The sequence below is a fragment of the Amblyraja radiata genome, chromosome 2 (assembly GCF_010909765.2).
Source record: "Amblyraja radiata isolate CabotCenter1 chromosome 2, sAmbRad1.1.pri, whole genome shotgun sequence".
Classification (NCBI taxonomy): domain Eukaryota; kingdom Metazoa; phylum Chordata; class Chondrichthyes; order Rajiformes; family Rajidae; genus Amblyraja; species Amblyraja radiata.
In genome coordinates, this window is record NC_045957.1 from 106,903,714 (window position 1) to 106,929,501 (window position 25,788).

Below are 25,788 nucleotides of genomic sequence, written 5' to 3' on the forward strand. Positions count from 1 at the left end.
TGCTACCCACTATGACACAATGCTGAAGAAGATTTCCAGTTTATCTGTAGCTGGAAACACTCAAGGCTACCTTATTTTTAAGCTCAACATGGCGATTTGAACAGTCTCATCCTGTCCATCATTATCCAGGTATATCCGAACCTCCACTGTCCCCAACTTCTTTCACCAGACACTTGCTCTTTGCCCTAGAATGCGCTGATGAGATGAGATCAGAATACAATTGCTGGTCTCGCTTCGTAAAAAATTCTTATGTTTAGTACTGAGGCCTCCATAACATCACCCTTCCATGTTAATGCTTGCCCTCCAATCATTCAACATCTTTGCACCTCATCCTGACCTCTTGGATATATCCAATTCATATCACGTCAGCACTGCCTGCAGGATCTTTATCTGCGACTTCCTCCCTAAACTTCAGCCTTCTATAGAAAATCTTTGTAAAGATGATCTACAAAACACAGCTCCTTGACTAAGCTTTTGGTCATCTATCCCAATAACTTCTTATTGGCTTTGGTATCAAATTTATTTTGGTGTTGATCCTGCAGAGCATAATGGCCTGTTTGTTAGGTTATATAACCTATGCAAATAGGAGTTTGTTGAAAATATTTAGCAAGTGCATGCACTTTGCTCAAGTTCCTGCAGGTTGATGAAATTTGCATTCAAATGTAATCTGAATCTCTGCCTGAGCATCCACTTGTCATCACAGAAAATGGCAAAAGACACTCCTTACCTCACATTGTGAGAAACCACAAAGAATGTCACGAGGGGCATATTTTTACAGATGCGGTTGTACAATTTGTCAGCAAGCCATAGGAACTGTTTAAATATTTATATACAACAGCAGCTCATTTGAATGAGACTTGCCTTGTAACCATATGCAGCTGTCAGCACTGTAAAAGGGGGATTGGTGTAGCTGTTTGTCTAATGCATTTTAATACAGTGATGCTTCTGTTCTGGTCTTGTAACTTGACAGGGAAGAGCATGGATCCGAGTAGCACTCATGGAAAAGCGTCTGTCCGAGTACATCTCCACTTCTCTAAGGGACATCAAAACAACCAGGTCATAACAAATTATTCAAATCTTGTGACTCAATTCAAAAGCATTAGCAAATGAGATTAAACGTAACATTGTGGTTTTGGGGTAAAAAAAAAACTGTGTGTTAGCAATAGATTTTGCTTTGTGAACTAGAGTTTGATTTGCTCAACGACAATACTGTTCATTGACCAACATGTTTAAGTTAACACAACCAAACTGATTGAGACTATGATAAGTCATATTTTCCCCCCAGTATATTTGAAGCCCTAATTCATTTTTGTTCTTATTTCTCTTGCAGGAGATATTATGAGGATGGGGCCATTGTGCTGGGGGAAGAAGCTAATATGCTTGCTGGAATGTTGCTTGGACTCAATGCTATTGACTTCAGGTCAGTGATCCACTTATATTTTAATGAATTTGATCAAAGTTCAAATATGTACATATTATTCGATTACGACAATTATAGCCTAGCAGGTGAGATGGGCACACATTATTATACTAATCACATACTGCTTATGAGAAATTTATAGCTATTAAATAAAATGGAAAACAACCCAGACATTTGGCAATCACTGAGTGAAAAGCATTTTTTCCCATCCTCTCTTTTCCTTAATTACTTTAACTTGATATCTTCTGATATTTGATCTTCCAGTTACGTGTAATAGATCTTTCCTGGTTCCTTTGTCGAGGACCTAATAATTTTAATCACCTCAATTAACTCTTCACTCAGCTGCTTGTCCTAAAGCCTATCCAATCTTTCCTTACACTAAACATTTTCCAGTGCTCACAACATCCTTATAAATCTCCTTTATGATTTCTCCAATGTAATTGCATCTTTCTTCTGATGTGGTGTCTAGAAATGTACATTTTCTCAAGATTGGCCTCACATGCAGATGCAATTTTAGATTTCCCACAATCATTTTACTTACGCAGTCATTACCTGATGACTGTCTGAAGAAGGGTCTCAATCCAAAATGTTGCCTATACATGTCTTCCAGAGATGCTGCCTGACCTAAGTAACTCCAGCATTTTGTGTCCTTTTTGTATATTAACCAGCATCTGCAGTTCTTTGTTTCTACATTACTCTATCCTGCGACAGGTTGATGGGTCAGCACAATGGCCTCTACTAGTCCTTGTCCAGCTCAGTTTATTCATTTACTCTTTGGTTTCATTCTTGGTTCCTGTGATTGACTACAGTAAAACAATTGTATATGTTTTTGACGATTGCCTTTGGACTACTCTTGGGTTCTGCATTGCTCAAGCTTTCCCTTTCTTGAAACTATATGGATCTATAAAGATCCCTACTTTTAAATCTCCTTTTAAACAGCTGTCAAGACATTCATCATTGGAAAGGGGAAAATATTGCATGTCTTGGTGGGCATAAAGGTGAAAAAATCCGCAGGACCTGATATTATGCATCTGGATAAAAAGACAGAGCTTGAGTAACTCACAAGGTCAGGCAATATCTTTGGAGAACCTGAGAACATTTCGGATTGTGACCCTTCAAACTGATTGCAGTAGGGGCTGAGGGAGAATCTGAAGTTCTTCAGCAGACAATGGTTCAGCAGACAAGCATTTCAGGGTGGTTGGAATCTGGGGCCCATTTCCTGAGATGATAATGGAGGACAAGTACTCTCTCAAAATTTAAGTTGTATTTAGATGAGAATTTGTAACTCCAAGGCATAGAAGCTATGGTTGAGTGCTGGAAAATGGGATTAGTACAGATAGGTACTTGATGGCCAGCACAAATACTGTGGACCCAAAGAGCCTGTTTCCATTCTGTACAATCCTATAGGGGACCTATTTTAGTGGTAAGTTTAAGTGCAACATTTATAGCGCATATATTTCAGCATACAGAAATAAATTATTTACATGGAGGATAAGGCACCTAAGCCTTATAACTTAAACCCAAGAATTAATTATTGAAAAGCTGTATGAGTTGTGATATGTTGAATAACTGGATCAAAAGTAGGAAATAAATGATTTATCTTTCAGCTTCTGTTTAAAGGGTGAGAGTTTGGATGGCAATAGTCATGCTGTTATTGACTATACCCCATATCTGAAGTTCACACAAAGGTAAATTCATATGATATTTGTGTCGTTTTCTCCTTTATGAAAATATTGCCATGAAAAGATATGTTTAAAATTATTTAACATTGGCTTTACTAAAATTCTCAATTTCAGTTTATTCATATTACATAATTTGCCCGAGGGGAGGGGGGGAGGGAATAAAAGTACATACAAAATAATATTTTAGTTTGCTTTCAGACTATAAGCTGTTGTTTCCTTGGAAATTACATGCAATATCTGAGAAAATTCCTCAATAATCCTGGATAGCTGAATACTGAGACAGGATATGCACAAAGCCAACTGTGGGTATTTCTACCGCTTATAGGGTTTCTGACCTGATATGTGGCATGCATGTTTTTAGATATACAGTGTGGAAATGGGCCATTTGGCCCACTGAGTCCGACCAACGATCCCCATACACTAGTTCCATCCTACAGACTAGAGACAATTTACAGAGGCCAATTAACCTGCATGTCTTTGGAAAGTGGGAGGAAATTAGAGCCCCTGGAGAAAACCCACGGGGTCACAGGGAGAATGTACAAACTCCGTCTAGACAGCACCCGTAGTCAGGATTGAACCCGGGTCTCTGGCGCTATAAGGCAGACAATTCTACCGCTGCGCCATTGTGTTGCCTCAGATTTAGATGGACTTGGGTGAACTAATCTGCCATATACTGGCTTCAGCAGAGCCAGTGAGTGAGCTGAGCTGTTTTGAAGAATGCCCTAATGTAATGTCCTAACTTCTGCTGTCATTATGTTAGAGAACAGTTGTGTTGAATTTAACTGTCTAATCAACCTTGAGTTGTAGGAACTGATATGTAATTGAGAACCCCAACTACAACAAACTGAAATTAGGCATTTTAATCTTATTTGCGGTATCAACAATGTTTATGAAAACTAAGAAAAGATTAGGCCATTCAGCTGTGACGAATGTTCCACCATTCAATTAGATCATGGCTACTCTCCATTTTAACTCTGATTGCAATTGTATTCGCTTTCTGTACTCAACTTGCAATTTTTTTTTAAAAGCCTCATTATCGTCAAATCCCTTCACATCCCTGGTTTATTTGTCCATACCTGCATCCACTCTAAAACAGCACCTAGGTCTGTTCACATCACCTCTAAATCTATCGCTGTCTATTCTCTGCAGAACCCATCTTTGTTGAGCATTTCCTCCAGTTACTACCTGCAAACTCTGTGTGTATTTCACTACTGAATGAAAATGAAATTGCTGTTACATGGAAGTGCAAATATTGAAATTTGAATCCACATGCAGCCACATGGCAGCCATTTGAGCAAAGATTTACCATTTGATGCTGATTTGATTTCCACTCATTGCCACTGTAACTGGGACCTGTCTTGAAAGGAAGCAAGAATAGATTTAATCTTGGTAGCTTGGTGTTATTGTGACCCAAAACAGAGTATAACAACCAGCAGAGCTGAGTATCCATTGCAGACATATTGCTCAGTAACAGCCAACATGGAACAACAGACCAGATTTAGATTTTTTTAGATATAGAAATACAGCACGGAAAAGGGCCCTTTGACCCACCGAGTCTGCGTCGACCAGTGATCCCTGTACACTAACGCTATCCTACACACGGGACAATTTACAATATTTTTAACTGAAGCCAATTAACCCATAAACATATACACCTTTGGAATGTGGGAGGAAACCGGAGCTCCCGGAGAAAGCCCATTCAGTCACGGAGAGAACATACAAATTCCATACAGACAGCACCCGTAGTCAGGATCAAACCCGGGTCTCTGGTGCTGTAAGGCAGCAACTCTACCACTGCACAACTGTGTCACACACAGACTAGTTGAAACCATTTGTTGTTGTCTGCCTTGGTTCTGATTAGCATTCAGTTGACTCTGCTCATTTTAAACAAGCATTTGGAAGGCCCAATACAAGCACTGTCTAGGATTACCACAAAATTGATGATATCAGTCTGGTTTGGCACTGGCCCAGCCACCTGGCTAGCTACAAATCTTGCACTTAGTTCAAATTCCCGGTCCAAGCTGCTTTTTTGGCAAACTCAGTATTTCAACTCAGTCCTTCAATTTCAACTAATTTAAATTAATTAAAGTTCATGCTTATTATTTGAACATTTTAAACTTGTAATGAAGTGGTGCAGTGCTAGAGTTGTTGCCTTACCACCCCAGAGACACGGATTCGATCCTGACTACGGGTGCTGTCTGTACGCGTTTGTATTTTCTCCCTATGACCGCGTGCATTTTATCTAGGTGTTCCGGATTTCTCCCACCTCCCAAAGATGTGCAGGTTTGTAGGTTAATTGGGTTCTATAAATTGTCCCTCGTGTGTAGGATAGAACTAGTGCATGGGGTGATCGCTTGTCCTTGCAGACTCAGTGGGCTAATGGCCCTGTTTCCATACTGTTTCTCTAAACTAAAACTAAACTGAAACCACAATGACAGCCATCCTGAAGTGCACCAACTATTTGAATTTGCTGCATATAAACTCAGAGCTTGTCTGGTAATGTGCTCTGCAGGTAATTTGATGCAGGCGTCAGACTGATGTTTTTTCTTTTCTTTTCCCATTCCTGTCTCAGCAGACTGTTAGCTGCAGGATAAATGTATCTCTACCGTTTCAGCTAAATCTAATTCATGAAATGTCCTATTTCATCCAAGCTCTGAGAGTATTAGCAGTGATGAAGAGGAGTTACGGACTCTAGGAAGCGGTAGTGAAGGCAGCACGCCCGAGAATCTTGGTCCACAGTTTATTACTGATGAGCACAGCTGGTACAACAAGTGCAAACGAGTGGAGCAGAAATTCAGACTGGCATTGGAGCAGAAGGTAATTGCAACGGTTTATGTAGTAAGCAGCAGTGTTCTACAGTGGGGAGAAGACCACTGCTGAAAGGGCATTGACTTGAAACGTTAACCTTGTTCCACTCTCCACACATGCTGCCTTGTATTTGCAACATTTCTATTTTTGTTTCATATTTGTAGCATCTGCAGTTCTGCTTTTAAATAATTTTCCATTTTATCATATGGAGATTTCAAATGGTCCTGATCTGGGCGATGGAGAGAGGAATAAGCATTTTCTTCCTCAGTGATAGTACCATCTCACTTTTACTAGTCCCTATACTTTAATCTGCCCCCACTCTGAATTTGAGCTCTTAGAAACATAGAAAAATGGTGCAGGAGGAGGCCATTTGGCCCTTCGAGCCAGCACCGCCATTCATTGTGATCATGGCTGATCATCCACAATTAGTAATCCGTGCCTGCCTTCTCCCCATATCCCTTAATTCCGCTAGCCCCTAGAGCTCTATTTAACTTTTAAACTCATCCAGTGAATTGGCCATTCTACTGCCTTATGTGGCAGAGAATTCCACAAATTCACAACTCTCTGGGTGAAAAAGTTTTTTCTCATCTCAGTTTTAAATGGCTGGAATTCCCTCTCATCCTTCTAAATTCCAGTGAATACAAGCCCAGTCTTTCCAATCTTTCCTCATATGACAGTCCCGCCATCCCAGGGATTAACCTCGTGAACCTACGCTGCACTCCCTCAATAGCAAGGATGTCCTTCCTCAAATGTTATAACAATGTTGTTATACAATGTGCAGGAAGGAGTATTGTTCATGCTATCCTTGTGGAGGCTAAACAATAAGACTTTGAAGCTATCTCATTCTCAGCAAGCCACATGACTCCATCATAAACATATTGCCATCACTTCCCGGGCTTTCTTTGCTTTCCCCTTCTCAGGATTTCCTGTGGTCTCTACGATGTAATTCCTCAACCCAGCATCTACCTCCTTCTAAAGATTCACAAAGAGGACTGCCACAATGGACCCTACATTTCAGGACATTCACACCCTTGGAGCATTTATCATACAGTGTACACTCTTTTTTTGTCCTATCCCATTCCAGATTATTCTCATCTAAACCTAAACTCTTTTGACCTATCCCCTACTTTATTTCATAACACTTTCTACCACCAATGCTGTGAACCTCTAACCTTACCACATCTTCATTCCTGAAGAACAGAGGCACAACCAGTCCCCATTATAAAACAAAACACATGCTGTACTTTTCAAGTACCTTTTTTAATAGTCGAAGATGGTTCAGAGGGTTGTTATAAACACGGGATAGTTGGGAATCTAGGCCAAATCTTCAAAAAGATAGGCTCTCAAGATTATTTTGTTAGAAAATAGAGCGAGAGGCTTGGGGTCTAGACAATTGAAGACAAGATGGTAGAATTTGGGGATGGCCAATAGGCCAGATTTGGAGGAAGAACGAGAGGTGAGATGGGTAGGGGCAGGACCACTTTGAAATTTGGAGAAAAAAAGATGAGGTTTGCATAACTGAGAATCAATATAGATCTACAAGCACAAGTATTGGTGAGAGAATAAGGGTTCAGTGTAAGTTACAGTGTGAGAAACAGTGTTCAATGGCTTGCGTTTGTGGAGGGTCAAATGATTCAGGGCAGGCAGGATCATTAGACAATTTGAATCTCCAGGTGAAAACGTCAGCAGGAGATGAACTAAAATGTGGGTGGAATCTGGCAATAGTGCTGTGGTGGGAATAGGTTGTTAATTGTAGCTCGGGTGTGATGTGCAAAGCTTGTCTCTGGGTAAAATAAATGAATTTTGACCAGTCTTGTTCAGTTTCACATATCTGGGTTTGTTGATCACAGAATAACTTGGATTGAAGGCAATGGCTTCAATTGATCTAATGTTTAAGTGGAGAAAGATTCTGTGTCATTTAAGTGCTCTATTACATCGGACACAATGGGGTTTCTACTTCAGAAAAAAAAATTTGAATTTATTTTTTAAATTAAGGGAAATTTCAAAACTTTTCTCTGAGTTCAGTCAGTGTGAATGCGGGCGATGAGCTCATCACTGAATTGTAGCACTACTTTTGCCAGATTGTAGCCTCTACATAGATTTACCAATAAGTCATTTGAGCAGTTCGTTGAAATGAAACGGTAGAAGATGACATTCGATACAACCACTTGAGTTGTCCCTTTTTTACTCCTCTTCCTCCTCCGTTGTAGGGGGCGTTCTTGACTGTGATCGTCCTATTTCTTGCATTCTTCAGTTTAGTTTAGTTTAGTTTAGAGATACAGCTCGGAAACAGGCCCGTCGGCCTGTTTCCGAGCTGTCGATCCCCGCACATTAACACTGCCCTACACACACTAGGGACAATTTTACATTTATACCAAGCCAATTAACCTACAAATCTGTACGCCTTTGGAGTGTGGGAGGAAACCGAAGATCTCGGAGAAAACCCACACAACTCTGCAATATTTGTTGTGGTCTTGGGCAGATTAGGCATTTTGGTTGGCATGGACAAGTGGGGCCGAAGGGCCTGTTTCCATGCTCTATAATACTATGACTCTAATTGTACATATCCTTCTTCACTGTCTATTACACTAGTCATCCCCAGACCTACTGACCATTCCACCTGCATTCACATCCAAGATATTAATACAAATAATTAACAACTGTGGACCCAGCACATCCTGCCGGCCTGTGCCTTTTGGAGACAAAAGTGTGCCAGTACACTCCCTTTATGTCACATTGCTGTAAAATGAAATAATGACGATTGACTTTAGAGCAGGGCCAGTATGCTGTACCAGTGTGTACCGTCACAAAAGAAGCACTGCCTGTAGCACACCATTTATTGGAGGCCTTCAGCACGAAAAATAACCTGTCTCCAACTTCCAAGCCAATTTTGTGTCCAATTGACTAACTTGCCCTGGATCCCATGCAATCTAACCTTCCAGACCAGCTATGATGTGCTATGTTGCCAAAGGCTCTGTAGTCTTCCTCTACTGCATGGCCTTTAACAATCTTCTTGCTCACCTCTTCAAAAACTCCAATCAAACTTGTGAGACACTATTTCCCAAGCACAAAGCCATACTGACTATCCCTAATCAGATCTAGCCTTTCAAAATGCACGTAGTCTCTTCCTCCCAGGATCCCCTCTAATAAATTGTACACCATTTATGTAAGCCTCACCAGTCTGTTGTTCTTGGACTTTTCCATATAGCATTTCTGTGACAATAGACAATAGGATCAGGAGCAGGCCATTCAGCCCTTCGAGCCAGCACCGTCATTCAATGTGATCATGGCTGATCATCCACAATCAGTACCCCGTTCCTGCCTTCTCTCCATATCCCTTAACTCCGCTATCCTTAAGAGCTCTATCTAACTCTCCTGAAAGCATCCAGAGAACCGGCCTCCACCATCCTCTGAGGCAGATAATTCCACACACTCACAACTCTCTGTGTGGAAAAAGAGGCACAATGCCCATTAAAACTTCTTTTCATGTGGAGATTATAAACCCCCCCAGCAATTTCTTACAAAAGATAGACACTAAATGTTGGAGTTATTCAGTGGATCAGGCAGCATCTCCAGAGGAAATGGATAGGCAACGTTTCTAGTCAGGGCCCTTCTTCAGCAATTTTTTTAATATTCTTGCTTGCATAAATGATATTTAAGTCAAATATTATTGAGGGAAGTTATTACAATTGTAGGTTAATTTAAAGTTATTAGTTATTACTTGGAAATATTTTACTGCTTTGAAATGAACATATGCCAGTAAAAGTGTGGTACCCTTCTTTATCAGTATATATGTCACAAAATATATACTGGTTGTGCTTTTGTTAAGCTTCTTTTATAAATCATTTGATCTATGTTGAAAACTAATGATTCCATCATATTCTTCATATCTTTAACTCTGTACAAATATTTATTAGAGTAAGGGTGAGGAAATTGATTTTATGAAAACGTCAACATTGAACAGTACAGCAGAGAAACTGGCCCTTCAGCCCATGATGAAATGAGCTTCCAAATTTATATATGTCAAGAGTCAAGAGTGTTTTATTGTCATATGTCCCAGATAGAACAATGAAAATCTTACTTGATGCCGCACAACAGAATATGTTAACATAGTACACTGTAAACAATATACGATAAACGTGAGAGGAAAAAAAGTTCAGTATGTATATATACACCTACTCACAAGTACACACACACTCAAAAAAACAAACAATAGTAGTACAATAATAATAATAATAATAATATCTATTGTAGTTCAGAGCTTATTTGAGGTTGGCTGATGGCTGAGGAGAAGAAGCTGTTCCTGAACCTGGATGTTACAGTTTTCAGGCCCCTGTACCTTCTTCCCGATGGCAGGGATGACATGAGTGTGTGACAAGGATGGTGTGGGCCACTGATGATGCTGGCTGCCTTTTTGAGGCAGCGACTCTGATAAATCCCTTTGATGGTGAGGAGGTCAGAGCCAGTGATGGACTGGGCAGTGTTCACAACTTTTTGCAGTCCTTTCCTCGCCTGGGCATTCAAGTTGCCGAATCAGGCCATGGTGCAACCAGTCAAAATGCTCTCTACTGTACACCTGTCAAAGTTCAAGAGAATCCTCTCTGATATACCGAATCTCCATAATCTTCTCAGGAAGTACTTTATTTATTATTGCGTCCAGGAAAGATCTTTGGAAATATGCATTCCCAGGAATTTAAAGTTTTTGACTCTCTCCACCATCGCACTGTTGATATAAACAGGATTGTGGGTCCTCATCCTTCCTCTTCCAAAGTCCACAATCAGTTCATTGGTTTTACTGATATTGAGAGCTACGTTGTTGTGTTGGTACCATTTGGTCAATCGGTCGATCTCAATTCTATACTCTGACTCGTCCAAATTTGTATATACTGCTTGGCTCACTTACAAGTTGGTTTATATTATTGAGAGTGGATGTATTTGTAGCACCTTAAGAAGTTGGAAGAGCTGTACCAGTTTTTTGGTGACGTTTGCTATGTATCAGTATCATACTAAACCAATCACACTCAAAATTTAGCAGTTTTGAGGATGTGTGTTGTCTAAATTCATATTTTCTGTACTGGCAGATTGAAAATAAACAATTGGGCAGCTTGATCTGAAGGTGTGAGCGGGATCGGTATTTGCAATACTTAAAAAACAAGCATTATGATTTATCTTTGATTACTTTCCAGGGCTATTTGGAAGAGTTGGTACGTTTGCGAGAAGCGCAGCTTGCGGAGTCAGTAGCTCAAAACAAAATTGTCCGACAGAGAATGGAGGAGATGGACCTGAACCACAAACTGGAGAAAGAGCAACTGGAGTTTATCATCCTTGAACTGCAGGATCAGCTGTGAGTATCCTAATTGTGCACCAGGGAAGTCTATTTATTAAGCTGAACACATTGAAGCATTATAACCATTGCTGCATTTTATTAATGCAGCATTTAGTGAAGACAGACAGTGCATAAAAAAGATGGCTTACTGCTAGAATTGGGGATTTTGTTAAGCTTCGAACAATAATCAGCAGATTCGGCAGTGGAGAGAAAAATGGTTAATGATTAAGGTTGATCTTTCATTGGAACTGAAATATTAACTGCATAGATGCCACCTGATCAATTGCATAAAGCCAGCATTATTTGGTTTAGGTTTTTTATTGTCATGTGTACTGAGGTAGTGAAAACCTGGTTTTGCATGCAATCCAAACAGATCAGATATACTATACAATCAAGTCAAACTCCAGTACAATAGAGAGAACAAAGGGGAAGAGACGGATTGCAGAATATAATTCTCAGCATTGTAGCACATAGTACCATCGACAAAGTCCAATGTCCAGAATGCGGTAGAGATGAATCGAATAGTACCCTCGCTTATTGAAGGACTGTTTGGAAGCCTGATTATAGACAGAAAGCTGTTCCTGAGTCTGGTGGTGAATGCTTTCAAGTTTCTGTACCTTCTGACGGATGGGATCAGGGAGAAGAAAGAATGACCAGAGTGGGACTGCTTTTCTGAGGCAGTGTGAAGTGTAGATGGAGTTAATGCTGGGAAGTCTGGTCCGTGTGATGGACTGGGTTATATCTACAACTCTGCAATATTTGTTGTGGTCTTGGGCAGAGCTGTTCCTAAACCAAGCTATGATGCAACCCAACAGTATGCTTTCTATGGTACATCTGTAGATGTTAGCAAGTCAATGCAGACATGTCGGATATACTCCGGTCTCCTCAGGAAGTAGAAGCATTAATGTGCCTTCATGGCATCAATTGATCCATGACAAATCGATGATAATGTTAACACCAAGGAACTTGAAGCTCTCAACCATTTTTACTTCAGCACCTTTGATGCTGATTGGAGCATGTGGCCCATCACGCTTCCTGAAGTCAATAACCTGGAGTTTGGAGATGAATTGGATTTAGTTTTCTTCCTCCCAGTTTTCCAGCAATATCAGATTTTTTTATTTTGTATCATCTGTGCAGGTAGATTTATGAGGGTTGGAGATATCTGAAGCTGAGGCACTTTGGAAGTGAACGTGGAGTTTAAACGCAACAGTTAAGGAAATGAAAAATGTAATCTCAGGATTCTCTAAATAATTTAGAAGACGGACAAATGAATATCTCTAAACAATATAGTTAAAAGGCAATTTGTAATTGATCTTGAGGCAAAGAATAGATTTACAAATCGATTAGCGGGGGGAGAAACTTAGAATAATTTAAAATATAATTAAATAATGTATAAGATAATGGGTCACAAAGCAAAAATTGTTTTTGGACAGGTTGATTTATTCTGCTGAATGGTTTTCCTTGGTCAGATCATGTAATCTTCTTCATATAAGAACAAAGTTGCACATCACAATGACTTGGGAATAAATTGCCAGATCTTGATTATCAAAGTTTGCAGCAGGATTTTGATCAGGTGGGCTAAGGAATGTTTGATGGAATTTAATATTTGTGAGGTGTTGCATTTTGGGAAGTCTTACACGGGCAGGACCTACACAGTGAATGGTAGGGAGTGTTGTGGAGCAGAGGGATTTCCAAGAGGTTAGCAATATGTCAAGATAAATATTGTACTTCCAAAAGGTGGGGTGACATTCTTATTTTAAGAAAGTACAGGAGCATTGCTGACTCAAGATAATGGATGGTGATGTGCAATCGGTTTGGGTTGAAATCATGAATTAGAGGGTACAACCAGTTTGAGCAAACTTGGATTATTTTCTCTTGAGTATTTAAAGTTGAGGGGAGTCCTGATAGAAGTATATAAAATTAGAAGAGGCATAGACAAGTTAGGCAGTCAGAACCTTTTCCAAGGTGGAAATGTCAAAGACTAGAGGGTATAGCTTTAAGGCAAAATGGATTAAAGGAGATGTGTGGGTCAAATGTTTTACACCGAGAGTGGTTGGTGCCTGTAACATGCTCCAGGGGTGGTGGTGGCAGCAGATATGATAATGGCATTCATGAGGTTGTTGGATTGGCACACGGAAAGGGAAGGATATGAATTGTGGGCAAGCAGATGAGGTTAGTTTAACTTGGCGTCATGTTCGGCATGGACATCATGGGAAGAAGCGCCTGTTCCTGTGTTAAACTGGTCTATGTTCTTTCCTCTGGCATATCATGGCCTGTCTTGGGAGGTTGGCAGGCAGATGCAAGTTTTTGCAGTGTTAGAATATTAATTTACTGACATACTGTGGAAATGTCCTGTTGCTACATCCATTGATTTGCCATCACTGTTTCTTGTGAAATTGAGCATCATAATGGCGCCAATACAGGAAAGAACGATCAGAATGCAGTGTGCATTGTTACTGGTTACGTCCACTTCTCCAGCAGTGTGACAGCTAACTTTCAGTGTCTTTGGAATTGTTTTTTTCTGTATGGAACCAATGAGGCTGGATGTTGCACTTTCAATATATTCACAGTGATAACTGAGCAAAAAGATTCTGTGATATGATGGTAGAAATTGCTGTACCTGACTCACTGAAGATTGAAGCATGACATTGAGTACAAAGCAATTATTTCTATTTTCTGCAACCCCTTTTCGTACTTAGGGTTTTTAAAAGTGTGTTCAATTAAGTCTGATGTATGAGTGCACATGTTGGAGAGGTCTGCCAGCTACTTTTCTTTTTGAAATGTATAATTTTGATCTGTACTGATGGGAAGAAGCCATGACAACGGATATAAAAAAGACATACACAATAAATTCCCTGAGTGTTATTATAGCCAGAAATACTCTTCATATTATACTCATCTTGTATGAAGTGGATACAGATACCCGCACTTATCATTTCCTTAATTAAAATTCTGGTTTGAAGCATCCATTTATGAAATCCCTGTCGTCTCTCCCCTTTACTTACTTACTGGCATGAAGGGCAGCAACAAAGGTCCTTAACTCCTGTTGATGCCTTCAGTTGCTGTTTCTGTAACATATTTCTTTTACGAGACAGGGTTGTTAGCCCTGTGCCCAACCTCCAACCTGGAGGACCAGTGGATCGCTCTTCGTCTCGCCTCTACCCTTCGACCTGTCCAGCATGGGAGACCCTAACAGGAGACGAATCTCCCACTGGCATAGCTCTAGGGGTCACTGAGCCACACAAGCTCCCTGACCACGACAAGGTTCTCCCCTGTGCAAAAGGTTAATTTTGTAATTTTGAATATTGCAGTTTTCTCAAAAGCAAGTGTCAGCATCCCAGGAGAAGCTGAGGTTTTCAGTTCTACATTTAATTAGTCACAGACATCAACTTGTTTAAGTATTGGTGTGAATGAGCTCGTACTTATTAATGTTGCATGGGTGAGGGAGGAATGGCTAAATGATGTGAGTTGTCAAAATGCATGCAATTGGATATTCTGATTATCGTTTAAGGAAATTGGTTCAATGGTACTTTCAATGGTTCAAATTGGGATTCAAACATCAAATGTGTCATAGAGTCATAGAGTCATAGAGCTGCATGGCATGGAAGCGGGCCTTGTGTCCACTGTGTCCATGTCTATCAAGTTGACATATTGGGCTTGTCCCATTTGCCTGCATTTGGCCCTGAGCCTTGTAAAACCTTCCTGTCCACTAATCTGTCCATATATCTATTGACTGTATCCACTTCTGTACCTTCCTCTGGCAGCTTATTCCAGATATGGACTGAATGAAAAAGTTGTCCTTGACATCCCTCTTAAATCTCTCTCCTCTAACATTAAGGCTATGTCCCCTTGTTTTTGAATCCTTTAATCCTGGATAGTGACCATGCTCCAGTGTCAGACTCTAGGTTTTCTGAATTTCGTGTCTCCAGTATTCTTAAATGCAAAGGGAGGATGGGACAAATGTATAAAAATGGCCTTTAATCAAATCTGACCATGTGTGCTTTACCCACATGTGATTTTTTTTCTATCACAAATCTCAAATTGGGGAGTACAGAGGCAAATAAATAAATGATGGGTCTTTGTCCCAAACATTATGGAGGGCACTGGATGTGGTTTAGCTTTTTAAGGACAGATTCACAAAATGATTATAGCATGGAAAGAGATCATTTGGCCCATCGAGTTGACTTAATGTACAATCAATCTAACTAATCGCATTTTGCTGCCCATTCCCCATAATCTTGCAAATTATTTCTCTTCAGATACTTAGCCAGTTTACGTTTTACTCTTTAAAATAAAATCTGCCTGCACTACCACCACTGATAGTTCACTCCACTCTCGTCACTTTCTGCATTAAAACTATTATACTTGTGCCACCTTGGGCTATTTTGCTATTTACTCTATGTCGCCAGGTTCATAATCTGTAATTGAAAATGCTTTCACTCTTTTCACAGCTTTCAGGATTTTATACATCTCTGATAAGATCTCCTTGCAACTCTGCTGTTCTAACTTCTGTGATCAAACCTCATAATTAAAGTTTATTATCCCTGAAATCATATCAGTAAATATTCTCCTCTCTTAATATTCTTATGTAGACCTTTTTAATACTACAAAGCTGTGCATTTTGTCCCTGAGGATGAAAGTGATGTGTTTCCTCAGTTTTACACGAGGTTTTCAACCTAGTTAATGTCCTGATCAATGTGATTGTACTCTGTCAATGCAGGAAATGGAGAGAGAATGAATGGTGCCAAATATACAATATGGAGTATTGAGTTCAGTATTAATACTGCATTCAATACTTCACAGAGCTCTCCCTGCCCATCCCTGGGGCAATCCGATCACCTCTCACTGTTTCTACTGCCTGCATACAAACCCCTCATCCGCAAGACCAAACCTGCAATAAGGACGGTCAAAATATGGCCCGAGGACGCCACTCTACAACTCCAGGACTACTTTGATCGCACCGACTGGGACCTGTTTGCACAACAGGCTACCAGTGGTACAGAGGTAGACTTGGAGGAGTACACATCCACTGTGCTCTCCTACATCAACTGCTGTGTGGAGACTGTCACAGTGGACAAGCAAATAAAGATCTTCCCAAACCGGAAACCCGGGATGAACAAGGAGGTTCAGGATCTACTAAGGGCACGCAACAATGCCTTTAAATCCAGGGACACTTCTGCCTACAGTGCGGCCAGGTCGAACCTGAACAAAGGTATAAAAAAGGGCAAAGACATCCACAGGCAAAGGGTAGAAGACCACTTCAATACCGCGGACACCAGAAGCATGTGGCAGGGTGTCAGGGACATCACTGACTACAAGAGCAGCCCCGCCTGCCCCCACGGTGATATCACACTGGCCAACGAATTGAACACCTTCTTTGCCCGCTTCGAAACTGGCAACACCACCAGGAGTGGAATAACCCCGGCCATGGCGGAGGGACAGGCCTTAACACTGAGCACTCAGGAGGTACAGTGCGCTCTGCGTAGGATCAATCCACGCAAGGCTGCAGGCCCGGATGGAGTCCAGGGAAGGGTACTAAAGGACTGTGCTGCACAGCTGGCGGAGGTATTCACGAGAATCTTTAATCTATCTCTATCTCTGGCAACGGTCCCCAAGTGCCTGAAAACAGTCACCATAGTGCTGGTGCCGAAAAAGTCCAAAGTCACCAACCTGAACGACTACCGCCCAGTTGCCCTAACTCCAATCCCAATGAAGTGCTTCGAAAGGCTGGTCCTCTCCCATATCAAATCCAGCATCCCTGCCTCACTGGACTCTCATCAATTTGCATACAGGGCAAATAGATCAACAGAGGATGCCATCTCTCTGGCTCTTCACACTGTCCTGACTCACCTGGACAGACAGGGCATGTACGTGAGGATGCCCTTCGTTGACTATAGCTCTGCATTCAATACGGTCGTCCCCACAAAGCTCACCACCAAACTCCACCAGCTAGGCCTCAGCTCACCGATATGCGATTGGATCCTGAACTTTCTGACGGAGTGACCGCAGGCAGTGAGACTGGGCCCGCACCTGTCCTCCACTATCACCCTGAGCACTGGCACACCACAGGGTTGTGTACTAAGCCCCATGCTCTACTCCCTCTTCACTCACGACTGTGTTCCTGCATTCGACACCAACACCATCGTGAAGTTTGCAGACGACACAACAGTGATTGGGCTGATCACCAACGGTGATGAAACAAAATACAGGGCGGAGGTACATAACCTGGCGGACTGGTGCACACGTAACAACTTGTCACTAAATACCTCCAAGACCAAGGAGCTGATTATTGACTTCAGGAGGTCCCATAATGGAGAATACGCCCCAATCTCCATTTACGGGGAAAGTGTGGAGAGAGTGTCCAGCTTTAAGTTTCTGGGCACTCACATTTCAGAGGACCTCACATGGTCCACCAACACCGCTGCGCTGGTCAAGAAGGCACAGCAACGACTGTTCTTCCTGAGGACATTAAAAAAGACTGGTCTGCCCCAACAGCTGCTGACAACGTTCTACCGCTGCACCACAGAGAGCATATTAACGTATGGCATCTCTGTATGGTATCTCAGCTGCACGGAGGCGGAGAGGAGAGCTCTTCAGCGCGTCGTCCACAGAGCGCAGAGGATCATTGGGACAGAGCTACCAGCCTTGGAGGGCATCTACCACACACGGTGCCTCAGGAAGGCCGTCAGCATCCATAAAGACTCCTCACACCCTTGTAACGGACTGTTTGAACTACTTCCCTCCGGCAGACGTTACAAGGCCTTCTACGCCCGTACCTCCAGACTCAGAAACAGCTTTATTCCAAGATCTATAGCAGCTCTGAACCGGCCCTGCTGAGTGCCCCCCATCACACCTGGACTGTCTCCCACGGATGGTCACGTCACACAGCTTATTTTTTTATTTTACTTTTATTTTTCATTGGTTGGAGCTGCATACTAAATCTCGTTGCACTGACGTGCAATGACAATAAGCGATATTATTATTATTATTATTATATGTGGAGCATTGAGTACAGTATTAATCTCCTTATATAAGGAAGGATATGAATGTGATGTCATGATTACTCAATTGTATTAACTGAAAAGAAAACTGCAAAGATTTTTGACTTCTGATCTTCATAATTCATATTAATAGAGATGTTTAGCATGGAAACGGATGTCTTGGCCCAACTTGTTCATACAAACCAAAATGCACTATTTATGCTCATCTGATTTACTTACATTTGGCCGATGCTGCTCTGAACCTTTCCTATCCATATATTTATCCATATGTATTTTGTACTTTGTAATTGTAGCTGCCTCTCCCACCTCATCTTAGCTTGTCCACCAACCTTAACCCGTAGATCCCCTTAAGTCTTTCTCCTCCCAACTTAAATCTATGTCCGCTAGTTTTAATAACAAATATGGACAATGTTTAATGAATAAAACTGCTGACAGAAGAGTATTTCATTTCATTTTTAAGATGTACTATTTTCATTTCTAAAGCCCCTGTCCCACTTTCACAACCTAATTGGCGACCTCTGCCGAGTTTGCCCTTGACTCATACTCGCAGCATGGTCGCCACGAGGTTGTAGGAGGTCTTCGTAACTCTTCCTCGTGCTCGTGAGTGGTCTCCGCGAACACGTGGCCTCAAGTAGGTCTCGGCGTTTTTTTCCAACTTGATAAAAAATATCCACGAGTAAAAAAAAGTCGACATGGAAAAAATTGACCCTTTTTACTCGTAGGTAGGTCGTAGGTACGTCGTAGTAGGTCGTGATGGTAGTCATAGATAGTCGTAGGTTGGTAACTGGCCCGAGAAAAAAAATGCAAACATGACATCATTTTATCATGTGATCATTTTCCACTCGTGGCTAGTCATAGTTGGTCTTAGGTGTGGAAGACTGATGTCGAGGAGCATTGTAGACATAGTCGTAGGAGGTCGTAGATATAGTCGTAGGAGGTCGTAGACATAGTCGTAGGAGGTCTTTTACTTCGGCGAGTCAACACGACCTTGACATTTTTTTGAACTCGTCTACGGTCTTCTAAACTCGTGGATTAGGTCGTCCAAGTGGGACAGGCCCTTAAAGATGTGTAGGAGGTAATGTCATTTGCATCGAGTGAAGATTGACTGGTTGACAGGACACTAAGTGTTGGCATCAATGGAACTCTATCTGATGGGCATGATGCAATAAATGGAGTGCTGCCAGGATCAGTGCAGGGATCTCAACTTTTTACAATTCATTGACCTTGATGAGGGCACCAAAGCCAGGGTTGCTAAGTTTGTTGATAACACAAAGATTGGTCGAGAGGTAACATAGAAACATAGAAAATAGGTGCAGGAGTAGCCCATTTGGCCCTTCGAGGCAGCACCGACATTCAATATGATCATGGCTGATCATCCAAAATCAGTACCCCGTCCCTGCTTTTTCCCCATATCCCTTGATTCTGTTAGCCCTAAGAGCTAAATCTAACTCTCTCTTGAAAACATCCAGTGAATTGGCCTCCACTGCCTTCTGTGGCAGAGAATTCCACAGATTCACAACTCTCTGGTTGAAAATGTTTTTCCTCATCTCAGTCCTAAATGGCCTGCCAATAATTCTTAATAGGTTGTAGCTTGTGATGAGGGCATACGGAAGTTACAAAGGGATGTTAGTAGTTTGTGAGCAGATAAATATCTGACATAAGGAGTTTTAATGTGGGGAAATGTGCTTTTTGGCAGGAAAAACAAGTGCATTATCCAGGTCACATGGTGGCACGGCAGTGGAGATGCTGCTTTGCAGCACTTAAGTCCCGGGTTCAATTCTGACTACGGGTGCTGTCTGTACGGAGTTAGTACATTACCCGTGAACATGTGGGTTTTCCCTGGATGCTCCGGTTTCCCCCAACACACCAAAGACGTACGGGTTTGTAGGTTAATTGGCTTCGGTAAAAATTGTAAATTATCCCTAGTGTGTACGATAGTGCTAGTGTATGGGGATCGTTGGTTAGCACAGACTCGATGGGCTGAAGGGCCTGTTTTACGTTGTAACTCTAAAACTAAACTAAAGTGGTAGAAGATGGCAGATCACTGAAATGTAGTGATCAGTTTGCTCTACTGTATGACTTGCAAATAAGATAGTATGCAGGCAGAACAAGCAGGCAGGGAGGCTAATCATTTATTGGTAAAAGAATTGAATACAAAAGTGGGGAGAATTTTTTATGGGGCATTGTTGTGACCATATCTGGAGTAATAGATACAGTAAGTAGTCTATTTGTCTAAGGAAACATAGAAACATAGAAAATAAGTGCAGGAGTAGGCCATTTGGCTTTTCGAGCCAGCACCACCATTCAATATGATTGTGGCTGATCATCCAAAATCAGTACCCCGTTCTGGCTTTTCCCCATATCCCTTGATTCCCTTAGGCCTAAGAGCTAAATCTAACTCTCTCTTGAAAGGATACAAATGGATTGGAAACAGGTCAGAGAAGGTTAACTAGCGAGATGTAGAACATAGAACAGTACAGCACAAGAACAGATCGGGACTCACAATATCTGTGCCGTCCATGATGTCGTTAAACCTATTTAATTTGTCTGCATGTGGTTCACGCCCATGCATTCGGCCTGTTGATATGCCTGTAATGGGGAGTTTTTTTTAAATGAAAGGTTGAAGAAGCTAAGCTTGTATCTGGTGGGTTTGGAAAAATGTTTGGGGGAGGGGAATCTTTTTTTGAATGCCACGTAAGAAATTGGGGATCTTGATGGGGTCGATATGAGGAGGATCCTTCATCTTGTGAGGAAAATCTAGATCAAGGGACTGCATTTTAAGGCAAAGAGGAAATTAAATCTTTCCTTAGAGGGAGGTATAGCTTTAAATCGCTTTCTCAGAGGGAGATGGAAATGGTCTTTCAATATTGTTAAGGCAGAGGTAGATGGAGATCTGGTAAGCAAGGGAGGAGAAAGGTCACCATCACAAGACAGGAATGCATGTTACAATCAGAATCAACAACTATCTTATTAAACAGCAGAACAAGCCAGAGAGACCCACTCCTGCTTATGAAATGTAATAAGAGGTGTGAGTATTTTCTTTAATACTTTGTTATATTGCCATCTTATTAGAAAATGTTGAAATATTGTTTTATGATGGACCATCCTTAATTTTAGCTGCTTTATGCTTTAAGGCAATTTTGTCTCAATTCACAATATTGTCCTGAATGATTGCAATTAAGCAGCTTGCAGTAAATTGTAAGATCAATTCCATCTGTGACCAAACTCTTCTTTAATGATTTAATGGATCTTTATTATCACGAGTACCAAGTTACAGTGAAATTCTTTTTTTTGCATACAAATCAATAAGATTATTGCCATATACGAGTACAATGTGCATAGAAACAGCTCACTGAATCCATATGCAAGGGTCGTCAGATTTAGGCACCATTTTCTAAGTCCCAGCTGCAGTTGGCCATAAAGGCCCATTGCAGCCGTCGCCGTGATCGGGATTGTCTTGTAGACCTTTGTCCCTCTCCTCGCCTGGCCACCTTCAGCCTTCATGCCCCAGGGGGGGCTCCCGCAGTCAATTTTGAGGGTGCAGAAGATAAGACCACCAGTTGTTTGTTTTTTTTCTGGCCCTTTGTCCAGTGTCCACTGCCATTGCCGACTTCCTGCACCCTCCTCTCTGTTTCCCAGTCTTCGGGGACGAGCACGAGATGACCTCTAGACGAGCCTCCCACTCCATGCAGGTTCCAGTTCCGTGGGGGGGGGGGGGGGTGTGAGCCATTCCTGCTGCCGGGGTATGGCACGGCCCTTCAGGAGCTTCTGTCACGCATGGCCTTTCGGGAGCTGTATAACGGAAGCACGGTAAATAGCAGTTCCATAATTGATTGAGGCTTCCGGTGGTGTTTCCTGTCTGTTAGATTGAGTCTGTGGGCCAGATTTATGGAGCAGCGGTACAAATACAGCCTTCCACATTAGCTTTCCTGAAGTTGCTGAAAGCAAGTTCGTGGAAACGGCAGGTATAGCTCAACATAGACCTATGCAGGCAGACAATTATTCACATCTCCTCACAACCTCCTCTGTTCCAAGGAGGTTAGCACCAACATTCTTTTTTCTCACTTGGATCCATTTGTGTTACTAGTTCCGAAGAACATGAGAAAATAGGGCCAACTGGCCCCTCAAATCAAGACAATTTGCCATTCATTATGATCATGGTTGAGTTACCTCAGATCTCAACTCATGCACAGTGCCAAATTAGCCTCTCAGCCTACAAACCCTGACCTTTCAGAAATTTAAAGAAAAAATACATTACTTTAAATACAGAAAATGAGCTAAGAATTCCAGAGATTTACTGTTTAGGACGAGTCCGCTATTCAGGATAGTATGATTATCATACAATCCTCAGAGACATAGCATTATACAGCATGAAAACAGGTCATTTGGCCCAACTTATCCATGCTGACCATGTTGCCTACCTGAGCTTAGTTCCATTGACTACATTTGGCCATATTGCCCCAAGCCATGTACCTGTCTAAATGTATTTTAAACATCACCATTCTACTTGCTCTCTGTCTCTTTTAAATATTTCCCCTCTCATCTTAAACCTATGCCTTCTAGTTTTAGACTCCCCTACCCTTAGAAAAAGACTGATCAATCAGCTTGGCTTTGCCTCTTGTGATTTTATATATCTCTATAAGGTCATCCCTCAGCCTCCTATACTCCAAGAAAAAATGTTGGTCTATCCAGCATCCTTCTATTATTCAAGCCCTTCAGTCTCAGTGCAGTTGCATCAATGAATTGTGCAGTTATATCATGACATACCAACTCCAATACTCAATGTCCTGACCAAGGATTGCACGTGTGCCAAACACCACCATCAACATCCTGCCTACTTGTGTCGCTACTTTCAGTGCTATGTACTTCTACAACACTCTCCAGGACTACACTATTTAGTTTATTGGCCATTTATTTGATGTGGCTAGTCCAGGACAAATTGCGGGTTATATTTATTCCTAAGAACTTGAAGCTTTCAACCATCTCTACTTCGGTGCCCTCAATGCATATGGAGCCCTTCGCTTCCTGAAGTCAATTACAATTTCCTTTGTCTTGCTGACATTGAGGGTGAGGTTGTTGTCTTGAACCAAAGTACAACAACCAAAGTATTTGTTCACCTGGCCAGCCATTTTCTTTTCCCCACCATTATAAATTCACCTGTTTCTGACTGTAAGGGACCTACATTTGTCTTCACTAATCTTTTCCTCATCACATATCTATAGATTCCTCTTCACATATCTATATGTACCTCTTCGCTTAACTAAGATGAAATAAAACAAGGGTGCTAAGTTAATTGGACATTGTAAATTATCCCAGATAAGTGTTACAATCTGGAGGGAGTTTACAGGAATGTGGGAAGAACATAATGTGATTGATTTAGGATTGTTGTGTGGAAGTGGACTCTGAGGTGAATAGTTTGTTTCCATGCTGTCTGATTATAACCCCAGTTATTTGACTGTTTCAATGTATTGTTGCAGCAATGTTAATGGAAATTATCGGTCTGTGTAAAACCATGTCTGTATCTTTTTTTCCTCATTTAGGCACAGAAGCGGTATTACTGAATATAACACAATAGAATTGAATAATGGGTGCTACTCACCGCTGGGCATAACGATTGGCGGATTTGTTTTGTTACTATCACACTGCACACCTTTTCTTACAGAGCAGTTTTAAAAAATAATGATTTGAGATCACGACAAGAATTAACAGCACACCTTACGAATCAGTGGCCTTCCCCAGGAGCATTGGATGCAGACGCTGTTGCTTTAGATACACTTCTGTACAGAAAGCATTGTGGACAGTGGGATGAGTAGGTTCACATTTCAATTATTTTACAAGTTATGGTTGTCCTATAATACCAGGTTGTGATTTATCCTTCTATCTGCCTTGTGAGTACTTGAATCGCCTGGGCATAGGTTGCGGAGTAGGGGCTGATGAGTGGAATGAGTATAGATGGGTTAATGGACATAGTGGGCCAAAGGGCTTTTTTCTGTACTGTACAACTCGTATCCTGGTCCACTTGAGTTTTTATTTGTTATTAATGTTGGAAAGGTGAGCAGATGGATTATTTTTGTATTTAGATATTTCAGGATTGGATATTGGGTAAGAAAGTATTTTTCTTCCCGTTCAGCATTATCATATACTGGCGGACACAAGGTGAGAGGGAGCAAGTTTAAAGGAGATTTGAGAGGCAAGTTTTTTTTTTTTAGAGTGAGTGGCAGATACATGGAATACACTGCCAAGAAAGGTGGAAGAAGCAGACACGACAGCAACACTTAACAGGCATTTAGACAGACACATGAACGGGAAAGAAATGGAATAATAATCTATATGCAAGCAGATAGGATTACTTTAGATTAGCATCATGGTCGGTGCAGACAAGGTGGGTCAAAGGGCCTCTTCCTATGTTGTACTGTTCAATGTTCTCTATGACCTGAGAAGGATTAAACAAATGTGGGAGAATGGAACAAATTTAAGGAGACGTGGAGAGAACATTTCATTTTATTTGAGAGTTTGTAGCGATTGTGCAGGCAAGCACTTAATGAGTGGAGTGACAGAAGGAGAGCAGAAACAATATCCAAGGAGAATTATTAATATTATCAGCTAAGACGGGGCTAGGGAGAGAAATTGGGTGATCATTGGAGCATTGGTGATTTTTGAATAATCACCTTTGGCAGAGAGGAGAATTTTGCGGATCAGCTCTGGCGGGGAATGGCTAAATTGGTTGTTTGTCACACCCTTGCAAGCCTGTGTCCTTTGGATTTAAACGTGTAGAGTTTTATGCTGTGTTTGAATTTAATGCTGTGTTTGGGGAGCAGTGAGAGAGGGTAATGATTTTAGTGTGGAGCTTAATACAGTAAAAATGGAGCGAGGAAATAGCTAATCAACTCCGTAGCAGAGAAGCATCATGCAAATTGGGCACTTACGGTTAGACATGAAGTATTGACGTGCAGATGTAAGTGAATTGGAAAAGAGCATTTTCCATGGGTGGAGGTTTTGGGAAAGGAAGAGTGCAGAGAATGGTACATTAAGTGATCAGATTGGTCAGGTGGGCAGAGGAATGGTTGATGGAATTTAATACAGAGAAGTCTGAGGTGTTGCATTTTGGGACGTCGAACAAGGGCAGGACCTACACAGTAAATGGTAGGCCTCTAAGTATTGTTGTAGAGCAGAGGGATCTAGGGGTACAAGTGCACGGTTCCATGAAGGCCGAGTCGCAAGTAGATAAGGTGGTCAAAAAGGCTTTTGGCACTTTGACCATCAGTCAGAGTATTGAGTATAGAAATTGGGAGGTCATGTTGCAGTTGTATAAGACATTGGTGAGACAGGCATTTCGAATATTGTGTTCAGTTCTGGGCACCATGATATAGGAAAGATATTGTCAAGTTTGAAAGGGTTCAGAAAAGGTTTATGAGGATGTTGCCAGGACTGGAGGGTGTGAGCTATGGGGAGAGGTTGAGTAGGCTGGGTCTCTATTCCATGGAGCGTAGGGGGATGAGATCTTATAGAAGTATACAAAATCATGAGAGGAATAGATCGGGTAGATGCACA

General features: G+C 41.5%; 1 protein-coding gene across 6 annotated transcripts in view; it reads left to right on the forward strand.

Annotated features, from left to right (window-relative positions):
- rundc3b (RUN domain containing 3B) overlaps nucleotides 1-25,788 on the forward strand; it is a 96,142-nt gene that overhangs the window by 65,002 nt on the left and 5,352 nt on the right. For 3 of the 6 annotated variants that reach the window (XM_033012946.1, XM_033012956.1, XM_033012963.1), the window contains exons 4-9: nucleotides 971-1,056; nucleotides 1,331-1,420; nucleotides 3,028-3,108; nucleotides 5,754-5,919; nucleotides 11,097-11,254; nucleotides 23,900-24,046. In XM_033012946.1, coding sequence (XP_032868837.1) covers nucleotides 971-1,056; nucleotides 1,331-1,420; nucleotides 3,028-3,108; nucleotides 5,754-5,919; nucleotides 11,097-11,254; nucleotides 23,900-24,046 — 728 coding nt within the window. The remainder of the gene's footprint in view (nucleotides 1-970; nucleotides 1,057-1,330; nucleotides 1,421-3,027; nucleotides 3,109-5,753; nucleotides 5,920-11,096; nucleotides 11,255-23,899; nucleotides 24,047-25,788) is intronic. The other 3 variants (XM_033012970.1, XM_033012980.1, XM_033012989.1) reach the window with 1 other exon arrangement.